Genomic DNA, 14,362 nt, shown 5'->3' with positions numbered 1-14,362 from the left:
AACAGCAAAACCAAACAGGTGAAGAAACTAGAATTTAGAGAAGTGCTGTAACTCACCCAGTCTCCCAGCTGGTAAGTAAGGGAGCTGGAATTGCAACACACCTCTGATTTGACTATGGGTACTTGATTCCCTGCACCAAGACGCTTTGCCTACTTTGTTTTGAGCAATACTTCATTGTGAGGAGCTTTCTACAAGTATAGGTAAGAGCCAAGTAAAAATGTAAAGTATCCTGCGTAGACACAGATTTGTAGCTTAAGAATTATTTTACTGAATTCTACTTTTTAATTAAGGGTATGTTCTCAGAGATGTAAATTACAGCACAGGGAATCCTATCTAATAAAGAGGTTATATGCTAATTGACCATCACTCCATCACAAAGATGGCTGCACCCACAGCTGAGGCCAAGTTCCCATAGGAGCCTTAATGAGCAATCAGCAGGGACCTGAGGCTACGTCCTCCCCATCCTCCCCCTCTGCCATGGGGCTTGACAGGGGACCTCAGGCTGTGTCCCCCACCCGGTAGGGCTGACAGGGGATCTCAGGCCGCACGCCCCCCACCCGGCAGGGTTTGACAGGAGACCTCAAGGTGCGCTTCCCATCCTGGTGCTGGGCTAGGGGACCTCAGGCTGCTCCCCCCGCCCCAGTGCCAGGCCGGGGGACCTCAGGCCATGCCCCCCCACCAGGTGGGGCTTGACATGGGACTTCAGGCCACGCCCCCCCACCTGACGGGGCTCGACGAGGGACCTCAAGGTGCAGCCCCAGTGCTGCGTCAGGGGAACTCAGGCCGCGCCCCTGCCCAGTGGGGCTTGACGGGGGACCTGAGGCTGCGCCCCCCCCCCCACCTGGTGGGGCTAGAGAGGGGATCTCAGGCCGTGTCCCCCACCTGGAGGGGCTTGATGGAGGACCTCAAGGCACGCCCCCTGCCCCAGTCTGGGCTGGGGGACCTGAGGCTACGCCCCCTGCCCGGCAGGGCTTGACAAGGGTGGGACTGGCCGGGTCTGGATCTAGCCCAATGTGGGGGGGGGGGGGGGGGAGGCCAGCCAGTCTGGGCCTCACTCAATTTGAGGTGCATGTGGGTGGGTGGGGACTTGACTCTGGGTCCCTTGGTGAGCCCCAGACTCTGACAGGAGGAAGGTTTTCATATACATTTTACTAATTTTCTTTCATCTCTGACACTTCTATTATAGAAAAAGGGCAAATAGCAAAATTAAATTATTTCCTCTAATTAATCCCCTTTTAATGTGCACAAATTTCATGCACCAGGTCAATAGTATAGTCAATAATATTGTAGTAACTATGTATGAGGCCAGATGGACATTTGAAACGTCAGGGAGACCACTCTGTAAAGTACATGATTTTCTAACCACTGTGCTGTAGATCTGAAACTAATACAGAATAATACTGAATGTAAAATGTAATTGGGGGAGGGGCATGTTCTAGACATTTGTTGAACTTGGTTCCACATAACATGTGCCAACATGTTTCTCCTCAAGTCATCACACAGTTCTAAGCTCCTAATTTTTAAAAGTCACCTAACCTCCTGCATACCCAAACTACCCCCTCACACACACACACACACACACACACACACACACACACACACAACCTACCCTCTCTTTTGGAAGGTTTGTTTCATTCATAATCCTTACCAGAATTTAACATGAACCAATGAAAGGAAGTGAGAAAGAAGCTTTAGTGCCAACCCTTTCCCCTATCGATGTATAATTACATATTGAATTGCTGCACGTCTGATCTTGAGGGAAGGCGAGATGAGGCTGTGCCTCCTGATTTATGGCTTGTCATGCAACTTACTCATCCTGCCCTTGAGGCAGCTTCGACAGCACCAACAGGCTCGGCCAGCTTTACAAATGAGGAACGCAGTGAGGAAATGAGGAAGGGTGAAGCCAAGCAGGTGGGAACAGATCTAACATTGCAGGCTAACACTGAGCAAAGGGCCACATTTATACAGAGTTTACAAGTCCAGAGACCTTACCTATCTTTGCACAAGAGAGTTATTTTCTTTAGTGACACCTTTAGTGAAACAGATTTCAGGATTTAACCCACACTTTTATTAGCTCAAAGCAGCATTCAGAGAGAGCAATTTTACCAAGTTCATTAGCTTATCCACTCCAAAAGTTACCTTCTCCAACAGCCTGAGAACGGACAAATTTGTTTACAGAAGACCCAGTTTTTACTTCTAATTATCTTTTTAAACCAAATTTTCAGTTAATATCTAAGAGAATCACACATATAAAACAACACACTGTGGAATAATGATGTTTAAACTATATATTGCAATTTAAATATCGTAAGTTATAATTGCACCCCAATTCAAAATTTAAACTCAAAGCCATTTTGCCCTGCCAGAGACCCCTCATTTATTTGTAGTATAACATAACTGACTATATTGCCAGGCATATTACAATAAAATACCTATGGCAATGAACAAAAGAATAGCAAACAAAATATGTCAAGAGGAAAGTTGAACTACTGCTCCAACTAAGAACCGAATTTCCTATAATTCTGTAAAGGAAAGAAGCAAGTGACAAATTCCCCTTACATGAGCTGAAATTTTAAAAATAAGTTCTATAAATGATCTGCTATATTTTAAAATGAGCTTTGAAAAGAAGTAAATCAAGAATACCTATGTATAAGAACATACGAGTAACTAGGAGCCAAGGCAAGAAAAATGCCTTTATACCTAGAATAAATGCTGGGAAAATAACCTAAAACCACAGTTTTAACTCTATTCCTCAAAAGCTTACTCTTTCCAAGAGAAAAAAACAATGACATCTACCCTAATAAGTATTTCTTCAGGAGGTGTTATGGTAATGAAGCACCACATGAATGTCTAACAAAACTGACAAGTCAATTATATCCTAGAAGAAATAAGATGGGAGTAGGGGCTAATGCAACAAAAGAGACAAAATTTTACTGTAGAAAAAGCAATTTATATGGGGTAAAATTAGGGAAGGAAGATTCCATGACAGTAAACAAGCCTTCTAAAGCCAACACAAAAAAATTATCCTGGAATTCCCAACTCACGCTTTACAAGTAAATTGTAATTAAAATAAACCACAGGAAATCAACCTATCTCTGAGTGCTGGCCAAGAATATACAGTATTTCTAGTCCCTAACTTATTACAGACCACAAACCAGAGTATTTGCCGATTTGGCTCACATCATATCAATGTGATGCCAAAGATCATTTCTTACCTCTCTAGCTAACAAGGTCACTACTAACCCAGCTTAACTGTGCACGTGGTAATATTTAAAAACCCCTTTCATATACGCTGAAAGATTCTAAGGAGGATTCACTTTTCAAGCAGGGCAATGAAGCCTTGTGAGATTGCCAAGGCCCAGTTCACTTACTTAGTCAGAACAAATAGGCACGTAAGAGCGGAATGAACCACACACACAACACACAATATTCTACAAACAGAGAAGTGAAATTAACCCTGAAGTATACCTGTATTAACATGCAGGTGATGCTTTAAAAGGTCTATATCCAGTCTCACACAAAGTTAAAGAAGTTTTAAGCGTATAAGCATAAAGTAATTTAGACCTGTTCTTAAAATCAATAAGGAAGTCCTTTTCAGAGTTTTTGGCAGCTGTTTTTCTTCATCAGAGACACCCAACAACCTGGTGAGGTTTGAAGGAGCACAGTCAACCTTGGAGGGTGTGCAGCCGACCAGGAACTGGCTAAGGGGTTGCATACACTGTCTCATCATTCCTTACAACAGTCATGCCCATTTCAAGATGGAGAAAACTGAGGTAGAGAGGTGCAGTAAATTCACCCCCTAAGAATTCCACTCTGGAGCTCATATTCTTAAGCACTCTGCTATATAGGAACACTGTTAATATATGAAAAAAACATGCCAATGTCACTGCATTAGTGGCACGTGCGCACACACACACATATCCTTTACCCCCACTGAGAAGTGGTAAAACACATATAAACACAGACTCACTCCTCTAGTAATCCTTGGATGGGCAGGTAAGAGTGGTTCAGTGATTTTTTTTTTTAACCCTGATAATGAAAGGCTGCACTAGTACAATGGTATCTTCCATAATAAAAGCCCAGAGACTGAAAGGCAGAATGACCAGAACAGCCAGTCAACCAGTCGCTATGACGCGCACTGACCACCAGGAGGCAGACACTCAACACAGGAGCTGCCCCCTGGTGGTCAGTGCGCTCCCACAGGGGGAGTGCAGCTCAGCTGACCAGGATAAGCGGAGCTCCCACAGAAGGCCTATCTCCATAGGCCACACCCCACACCCCACCAACCAGTGCAAGGTTCCTTGCACCGGGCCTCTAGTTTGCTAACAATGTCCAACAGTACATACAGATGCAATACCCTACACCACTGGATAGAATTTTTACAAAAACAACTTCCTTTTCCTGCTGATTAGTTTAGTATGTGCTCAGGAAACAGAATGTAAATTTATAAGGGAGATAATCTACTTAAAATGCCTGCCCCACCCTCAAATGATCTTTATACATTTTAGAATATCACTCCCTAGTTAATGAGTAGGACTTTTACACCAGACTCGGGATCAAATGCTGGTGCTCCTAAATAAGGAAAGATAAAAGCTCTAAGCCTCCATTTCCCCAGCTGTAAGAAGGAGGGATACCACCCTCCACTGGGTGGTTGTCAGGCTATTGATGGGTATATAATAAGCACTCAAGAGACAGTTCTTTTCTTTCACCTGCTCTCCTTACAAAGCCATACTTTATTAAAATACGTCCTTAGTAAAGGCTTGGCAAAGTGGAGTGGACAGAACAGGAGAGGTCTTGATCAATCAGAGTAAATCAGTTCATCGATAACAAAGCTAACAAAAAAACAGGTCAAGAAACCAGGAGAAACTAATTCTATCCAACATTAGGGGGATAAAATACAGTTACACTTTCTGAAAACTGGATAACTCATTTATGTAAATAGTCCCACAAGCAAAACGTCCTTTTATCAGGAGACAGATAGTATTAATTTCCATAAGAGACCTAAGATAATTTCTTCCCCCCCGAAACAACCAACAGATCACAGGGGCCCCAGTCCCTATCACCACACCCTCAACCACCTCACCTGATTAAGTAAAAACCTAACAAAATGCCACCCACAGTTCACCTACTAAGTAAGTCTTCTCTCCGGCTGGGACTGCATAACTCAAAAAGCAGGTAACAACACTGCCCCTGCCATAACTCAGAGAGGCCCAACGCTAAGACCAGGAGTGGCTTTAGAACCAGCAGGAAAGAGGAAAATAAGTGCTAAAATAAGAGCCAGAACTGCATTCAGGAAATTCCTAAAACCCATTCTCTTATCAAAGTGGTTACACTCTCTTATTTACCCAGCACCTGATAGTTTGCAAAGCTTTCATTTGGGAATACCTGAGATAAAACTGCGGCTTAGAGAAGGCAAGTGACTCTCCCAGGCTGCATACGCTCTTGTCCCTTTCCCGGGGTTGGCAAGAGCCGCCCTCCCTTGCTGGTTTACCTGGTAGAACAGGTAAATCCTTCAGGAGCAAGTGACTCTCCATCTACTTGGCAAAACCACCAAGGATGTGTAATGACCATCTTTACCGTTTCCAAATTTAGTGCCAATTCCATATTACCAAGGAATTACCAGTGGTCTGAAAACAGGACAGCTCTTCAATAGAAATCCTTTGCATAGATAAGGACACGTTGATAGCCAATTTTGGTATAATTGCTTTTGACCTGAGGAATTGGGTTTGGTGGCCTACTCAGGGAAATAATGATTCCTCTGAATAGGAATCGTAAAATAATTGATCACAGTAGCAAAGTAAAACAAAAGCCACTCCTAGGAAAGCTTAGTAATATTTCTTACCTGCTAAATGGGGGGGAAACATACAAGTAAACATTAATAAACACATGTAAGATTAAAATCCACTTCTTGATTGGTAATGAAACTATAAATCTAAGACTCTCCCAATGTAAGCCAAAAGAAGCTAGCTAGGCTTTAATTAAGCTATTTTAAAAGAAATATAAAAGTCCCTAGTTTGTTTGTTTGTTTAAATATATTTTTATTGATTTCAGAAAGGAAGAAGGATAGAAACATCAATGATGAGAATCACTGATTGGCTGCCTCCTGCACACCCGCTACTAGGTCTCAAGCCCACAACCCAGGCATGTGCGCCCTTGATGGGAATCGAACCCGGGACCCTTCAGTCCCCAGGCTGATGCTCTATGCACTGAGCCAAACCAGCCAGAACCCTAGTTTTTTCAATGAAGGCATTATTTAATGGCTATGCGAGCCTTCCTAAAAATTCACGTGTGATATGCCTGAAATGGAGCCTGACCTAGCTTCTTCCTTCACAACTCACGTTATATTTCATTTTCATCTCCATGGCATTTGAAAAAGAACCACCAACAAAACAGTTATAGAATTAGGATTAAAAGAATCCTACCCGTTCACCTAAAAGTCAGATAATGCAATGCTTTATTTTAAAAAGTAACATGAACAAGTAAAAAGCCCAGGTTACCATACTGAAAATGTTGAATAATAAACCCAAATCTTATATATGTGAAACTCTTAAGAAACCAAGAAGAAAAAAATGGATGAACTTTTAACAAGTTTTCCCTAAACCGTCAACACATTAAGAAAACCAAAATACCTAAATATAAAAAAATTTTGTAGCTATGTAAATTTTTACTAGTATCTGACCTATACGCACTAGGGAAAAAGTTCCTTTGCTAAAACAGGAGACTGAATAGTCAGGGATAAAGGATTCTTAACTGCCTTTCCTACTCAAACTGTCTTTTTCTAAATTAAGGTAACTTATTAGAGTTTTCCTCCACTATTTGTTCGTTTACTTTTTAGAATTTCTGGTTCTTTCTTTTGGGCCAGTGCATCAGATAGGTTAGCATTTGCTATGGACGGAACTGTGTCCCTCCCAAAAATGTCCATGTTGACGCTCTAACCCCCAATGTGACTGTCCCTGGAGACAGAGTATTCAGGAGGCAGTTAAGGCCATAAGGAAGGGGCCTTCATTTGTTAGATCTGTGGCCTTAGAGAGGAAAATAAATATTTCCCCCTTAATTCCCCCAACCCATGTGAAACACAGAGAGGAGGAAGAGCCCTCACCAGAAACCGGCATCCTGATCTTAGGCTTCCCAGACCCCAGAATTGTGTTCTCTAAGTCACCTCGTCTATGGTATTTGTTATGGCAGCCGGAGTTAACGAATGCAAGCATTCAAACCAACAGAACAAAAAGTAAGAATTTTTCTGCTGTCCCAACTTTCTAACGAAATTCTTACAAACAATCCCCACAAAATGTGCTTATTCCACTCTTCTCCCAGCACTCCTGGGAACTAACTAAACCAGCTAACCAACATCTAGCTACTAACCAGCTAAACCAAAACTGCAGCTAACTGCTTCCAGGAAGAAGGCAAATAAATGAGTTTGACCCACTTACAAGTGCTTAGGAAAAATATGCAAACCTTTTTCAATCAAGAAATGTTAAAATAAATTAAAAAAAAAAAAAAAAAAAAAAACAGGCTTTAGCCCGGCCGCCATGGCTCAGTGGTTGAGCATTGACCTATGAACCAAAAGGACATTGCTTCAATTCCTGGTCAGGGCACATGCCCAGGTTAAAGGCTTGATCCCCAGTGGAGGTGTGCAGGAGGCAGCCGATTAATAATTCTCTCTCATCATTGATGTTTTTTTCTCTCTCTCTCTCCCTTCCTGTCTGAAATCAATAAAAATATATTTAAAAAAAACAAAACCAGGCTTTCGTTGAAAAACAAGACAAAACAAAACCAGGCTTTAGCTCCTGAAAAAGAATGAGAAAGTTTAAGAAGAAACATCTATAACCCACAAGTTCCTGAAAGCAACATGAATCCAACGTCATGACAATTCTCATAGTGGCTTTGGGCGTGTCACCTAACCCTTCTATTACTCAGTATTCCATTTGATATGTTAGCACATGACTGCTTATTAATTAGCACTTTAAAGACTCACCGGATTAAAGATGATGGGTCATTCATGATTACAAGACTGGTGATTATTAGATTTACTTTTAAATACATAATGCATTAGGTACACTACCTTGGTAATACAAAATTCTGGGGTAAAAAAAAGGGAACCTCACTTTATCTCAAAAGATGGCTTATTGCCCTAGTGGGGATGCTCAAGATAGACAAGAACAAGTGGCCTTGTTATTGGCATCAAAGAAATTAAGTCCTCACATTCTTCAATTCCTCAACAACCAAGAAGACCCAAACTACTCCCATAACATGAAACTGAATTCTACTCTGGATGTGTTCAACTCACAAAGATTCATCTAACTAAATCGCTATTAAAATTCAGCAAATTGTAAGTACTTTAACAGATGCACTATTTCTCACAGCACATAGACAAATTTAGGACAGGCCATTTTCATCCATACGGTGATAAAGTTTAAAATGTTTTAATGTTTTTTTGCGTTGCCATTTTCCCCCTGCAGCTATCTTTTCAAATGATACTTGGGTAACCACTTAAAGGATACACTCGGTCATTGCTGCAACATCCAGTTTATCAATATCAGGTGAGCCAGGGCAACACTTCTTGAATTCTTTTCGAAGATCAAAAAAGGAATAGAAGCATTCAGGCAATAATACATTCTGAGGAAGGACAAGGTATACATTGTTAACTAGATGAATTTAGTTCACTGTTTCCCTAATAACTGTAAATCTAAGGGTTGAGTGTAAATATATTTTACCACAATGTTTTTTAAATTGAATGTTAGGGTGCTTTTATTTTCTGTTATAGTATTATATCTTATAAACAAGTCTCACGGGAAAAATTCATCTTAGTTGAAGGCAATGGATTATAATGCTTATGTTCCATTATGCACTCCATTCAGAACACTTCTGAAGCTGTAATACATTTGGGCTGTTGTACTTTATATGTTCTGTTTAATAAAACTACACTCTTTTGCAACTTGTAATCATTTTAGTCCACTTGTATTTTCAGGCAGCAAATCAGCCTTCAGTTCTGATAGAAATGTGTATGTTCACTGTATCGTGGCCAGTTTTCAAAATAGTTATCAAAAGAATCGTGAATCCTCACAATTGCTTACAAAAATGCTCACTTAAAAGTTATTTATAATGACAATAACTCCCATATTCAACAATAAAATATCGGTTTAAATAGTTCCATCCATTTAAAATGCTGAGTGTTTTATTTAGTGCTTACAGAAAATATTCATATTGTGTTGAATTATAAAGTAGGCTAGAAGGTTTGTGCAGTGTGAGTGCTCCTTGTAAAAATGAAGCTTTTTTTCTGAAAGAATATATCCAGATATGTTCATATTAGAGAAAAATACTTTAGTATATTCTGAGTGGCAGGATTATTTACTTTTATGTTTTACCATTTTCTCTACTTTTCCTTAACGAATAGAATAACATTCACTATGATACTAAATTGTTTTATTATACTAAATTAATTGTTTCTGCTTTCTTTAATCAAAATCCTAATACAAGTGACTCAGGAAAATGTCTGTTTTTCTCTGGAGGTTTTCCCATATCCAAAGCAGCCTATATAAAATAAGAAAACCAGCTGTTTTTCTTCAGCCCAACAGGGAAAGGATTAAGTTTTATCCCTCCTCATATGAGTTGGGGGTGGGGGGGTGGAATTCTCATATATGTCTATCTCTGGATCAAGGGTATAGCAATTGGTCTAGCATTTAATTAACAAAAAATACTTCCCCCATCTAATCCAATAATTACTAAGGTTGCTACAAAGGGAGTGCTTTTCTCAATCCTCAAGATATAGGAACTTGAGTTTCTCCTTCAAACTTTAAAAATTATCATTATACATGTATTTCTTCCCTTTCCCCTACTGGAGTAAAAAGAAAGATCTGCATTGACTACTCAGTTGCAACATCAACTGTCATTGTAAACCTTTCATTGCAAGAATTGCCTCATTCAGTTTCCCTAAAAATGTATTACTTCCATCCTTTCAAGTTAGAGCTCAAGCTAATCAGGTTGATCAGATGAACTATATTAGCAAAGATTGACTACACTGGGTCGGCTATCTATGCTCAAACCCTCATTCTTCCCTGGGAGAGAAGTCACATTATATCTACAATAAGATTGTACTTTTCGCACTCCATACTCTCTCTTCCATTATCAGAAAGATAAGCAAAAGTGAAAGATGGGGCTGACCCTATTATTCTAATTTAGGGTCCAATCAGCTTTGTACATTTACTTTAAGTCAGAGAAAGCTCAGTATACCACAATTAACGTTTTACTGGTTATATGGTAAAGTCTTACTTTTGAAGTACAACCTTTTAAATGAAATTATGAGAAATACAACTTTAAAAAGTTTAATTGAACTTTTTTCCTTTGCTCCTTCCTTCCTAAGATAAAACAATTTTCATGTAGATGGGAATATTACAGAGTATTAAAATACAGTTCTCTCTTACTTGTAGTTACTTTTAAGTGTCAAAAATGTAGCTAATATGCATTGCAAAAGGGAGAATGTGGAGCATTTCAAAAACTTAACATAAACAAAAATAAAACTTTTATTGAGTCACCAAATTTTATCTCTAAAATTACTGCAATCTCAAACGTCTCTATGAAAAGTGTTATGAATTTTGTATTGTGGTAAAATATACATAACACAATACTTAACATTTTAACAACTGAAACAATGACTCCCCCTATGCATCTCTTCAAAATCGAGAAAATTGGGTAAACCATTAAAAAAAAAAACCCCTCCAGTCACCAGCCAGCACTCTTACCTTCTTGGAAGCCTCCGGATGCAGTATTTGCCTGACATGAAGCTGCCCATCAGTACAGAGGCAGAAAGAGGTTCCTACCCCAATATTTAGTTCATTGCTCACTGACTGGTTAAACTGAAAGGAAAAAGACGCATGATGCAACTGATGCAGGATTTACAAACTCTGCCAAGTGGCCGCACTTGGCGATAACCAGAGACAATCGAACTACCTGCTGCGAAAAGGGGACACCGCGTTGGGGGCAACTTGAGGAAGACTAGGTTCCCACAGACCGTCTAGCTAGCTCCCTTTAGTTAGCAAAGCTTCCCAATCAACCCGCGGCTCCTCACGGGAGAATTCAAGTCAATGCATTCTACCATCCGTCCGTACCCCCTTTCTATTTCTGCGGAAAATCCAAGACTTAAATCAGAGGTCTCGTTTCATCAGCAGATTGCCTTCAGATTACATCATTCCCTGGTGTTCCTTTTTTTTTTTTTTTTTTCCCAATGGTTGGATGTTCTAGGCTTAAGAAAGATGCCAGTTGGGCAATGTGGGTGGATGGATATACAGTCCTCTGGAAAGTCGGGTAACACGTTTCCTGAAACACACCTCAGAAATGATGACTTTCCCCTTTTCTAATGGGCAACTCGCCAGGAGAGCATCGGACACGCACCTGTGCACAGGTGTTTAGCCCCGCCTCCCAACTCCTAGGAGGGCAGGACCCCGAAGCAGCCGGTGGTTAGGTCCCCTCAGTTCCAAGAAGGGGGCTGATTCCACCTCTTTCACAGCGACCCAAGAGGCGGCCCTGCACGTCCGGGGCTACCAACCCTCCCCGGCGCCGCGCTAAGACCAAGGCCACTCCAGAAGCAATCATGGAACCGGAACCGAGCCTTGGGGAGTTCAGCATCCTGAACCCAGGCGCTGGGGGCGGGCCCACGGTCTACACCACAGCGCCCCCCGACCCCGGGCTGAGCCGCAGACCCAAACCCTGCAGAGGACGGGGACGTCTGGGGTCTGGGCCGGGGGGTGGGGGCGCTAGGATTCAAACTCCGGTCACCACCTGATGAGTAAAACCCCGCTGACTCTCTGGCCCAGGACATGACTCAGGAAGCAACTCGAAAGCGGGCGAATGTTGGCCCAAGACCCCGAAGGGACTGGGAGAAGAGGAACAGCGACCTCCTCCTCCTCCTCCTCCCCAAAGGTCCGACCCGGGCCTCCAGGCTGGATTCCCACCCACGCGGCCGGGCGTCTGGTCACTCCACCCCGGGAACGCCCGGGGACCGCCGGACGAGGGCGTGGGGGCCGGCCAGGCTGGGCCCGCTGCCCGGGGACACCTGGGCGGCCAGGCTGGGGGCGGGCGGGGCGGCCAGGGCTGTCACCTGTCGGAGGGCTTGGTCCAGCTGCGGCGCCGAGGACAGGTTTTCGGCGTCGATCTTAGTTTCTTCCTTACAATCCTCCGTCAGTTCCAATTGATCCGGTCTCACCAGGACTTCGTGCAACTGTCCCACCTGGAGGCGAAAGACGCGCGAGTCGGTTTCCCCCTTCTTCAATGTGGGGGCCTTTTCCCCCCACCCCACCCCCTTCCCGCTCCCCTATTGGGGCGGCCCGCGCCTCCGGAGGGGTCTGGCCGCCCGAATCAAAGCTCACGTGTCGCCAGCGACTCCAGAGGCGGAGAGGTCGGCGCGGCCCAGCTCCCGACCCCACCCCCACCGGGATCAGGTCGGAAGCGGGCGCCGGGGCCCCGGGGGTGCCACCCGGCTCCGCTGGGCGTCCCCCGACCCGCGGAGGACCTGGCGCGGTGGCGCCCGCCTCCTCACCTGCGCCAGGTTTGGGGGCAGAAACAGCTCCACGGCTGTTGGCCGACGAATCTGGCTTTCCTCCGGATCCCCTAGGCCCCAGGTCCCGCCTCACAAGTGAACAAACGAGAGCGCTTGTTTACCCAACCGGGCTCCCCCCACCACCGCCACTTCTACAACAAACTTCTTGCCCCGCTCCCACCGCTGGGGCAGAAATTGGGGGGGGGGGGGGGGAACAAACCTTCTTGTTGGCCAGGTCCACGACTTTCCATAACAGCAGGATCAGCTCTTTCTCATCCGAGCCCAGCTTGGCCCCAGTGGCCCCAGCAGTGATTCCAAAAAGCACCACCAAGTAATCCGGAGACGCCGTCATGACGATAGGTGGGGAGGGGGAGAAGGGGGGTCGGGAGGCGGTGAGGTGGAGTGGAAGTGAGAACGGGAAAACCGGTGCTAAAAACCTCTCCTAAAAGAAAAGGAAAGTGCGCCCACCCCCACCCCCCTCCTCCTCTCGCCGCAGCCGGAGCAAAAGGCGGTAACCAGCCACCCAAGCCGACACCTGGCCAGCGCTCCACACCCTGGGCAGGAAGGGGGGTGGGAAGGAGGGCGCCGCAGACCTGCCCTTTTTGTATTCAATTGCCAGTGCGTCTATGCAAAAAGCCTGGAGCCGGGCTGCACCCCCGGGAGGCGCGCGCAATGGCTGAAAGCTTTTCTGTTTTGGGATGTGGCTCTACCTGCCCGCCCCTTCCCCCTCCCCCACGTGGTGCAGGTAAGAGACACCTGGCGGCGCCGGCCTATTGGCTCCTTCAAACCACGACGTGGCAGCGGTGGGGGAGGAGGCCGCCTGGGGAAAGAAGGAGGAGGGGGCGGGAGACAATGGCTAGATGAATGGAGAGGGGCGGCCGAGAAAGGCGGGGGTGGGGAGGTGGAGGGGAGACACGCAGGGCGGGAAGAGGCTGTTGCCACCCAGAGGATAGCTGAGGCCTGAAGGGAAAAGGGTGAGGGGGAAAAGGCGCGGGAGTTTGGGGGGGGGGGTCACGACTTTGGAGGTAACCGAGAGGTGTAGGGGTTTGGAGAAATGCCGGCCGTGGGGAACGAAGCCGGAGGTTCTAAAGGGTCAAGCGAGGAGGACTGGCGCGGGGAGGCGAATGGAGGCCAGAGGTGAAGCCCGGGTGCGGGGCTGCCCGGGGCGCGGTGCCTGCGGAGGGCGAATCGCGGAGGGAGGGACCGCCAACGGCAGCCGGGAGGTGGCGGGGCAATGCCAGGCCCCGGAAAAGCCGCTCCCAAGCCCAGCACACCTTTCAGTGCAAACAGCGGGACCTGCGGCCCGTCCCCTCCAGCTGGAGGCCGGCGCGAGCTCCTCCACGCCCCAAGGTGCTGCTCACCTTCGGGAGTGAAAGCCCCGCGCGTGCGGAGCCCGGCTCCCGGCCCCGATGGCCAGCCTCTAAGTTACGCTCCAAGAAGGAGTCGCTGCGCGCTAGGCAGCAAGGGGTCCCCCGGGAGGACATGCGGGCACAATGGACCCCACAACCTTCTCTCTCGGCTTCTCCCGTAATTGCCACGTCTTGTTTGGTTCTGGCCGCCTGTTCCAGACCGAAACCTCCCGCAGAGCAGGGGCCCGCTTCCTCGGTTTGCCCTGTGTCCTACATAAGATGCAGCTACCTGGAGGACCGGTACGCCAGCTTTCCCCTCGGTCCCGCTCGGACCCCGCGCCCTCTGGTCATACCGGGCCTGTGTACCTGTGGGGATTGGGCCAGGTCCCTGCTCTAGCTCGGCTCGGTCTGGCCCCGAGGCTGGGCGCCCACCGCCACGTCGGGCGGCAATGCGGTGGGTCCCGTTGACATTTTAGAGGGG

The 14,362-nt window shown here is 45.7% G+C and overlaps 1 protein-coding gene across 5 annotated transcripts in view; it reads right to left on the bottom strand.

Annotated features, from left to right (window-relative positions):
* ESRP1 (epithelial splicing regulatory protein 1) overlaps positions 1-12,884 on the bottom strand; it is a gene marked incomplete at both ends in the record, with an annotated part of 54,057 nt that extends 41,173 nt beyond the window's left edge. For all 5 annotated transcript variants that reach the window (XM_080646662.1, XM_080646658.1, XM_080646659.1 and 2 more), the window contains 4 exons: positions 8,502-8,616; positions 10,740-10,853; positions 12,095-12,223; positions 12,753-12,884. In XM_080646662.1, coding sequence (XP_080502788.1) covers positions 8,502-8,616; positions 10,740-10,853; positions 12,095-12,223; positions 12,753-12,884 — 490 coding nt within the window. The remainder of the gene's footprint in view (positions 1-8,501; positions 8,617-10,739; positions 10,854-12,094; positions 12,224-12,752) is intronic.
* Between the last annotated feature and the right edge of the window lie 1,478 nt (positions 12,885-14,362).

The sequence above is a fragment of the Plecotus auritus genome (assembly GCF_963455305.1).
Source record: "Plecotus auritus genome assembly, chromosome: 11".
Taxonomy (NCBI): Eukaryota; Metazoa; Chordata; class Mammalia; order Chiroptera; family Vespertilionidae; genus Plecotus; species Plecotus auritus.
Note: the sequence above shows the minus strand (reverse complement) of the source record. Positions and strands in the feature narration are given on the sequence as shown.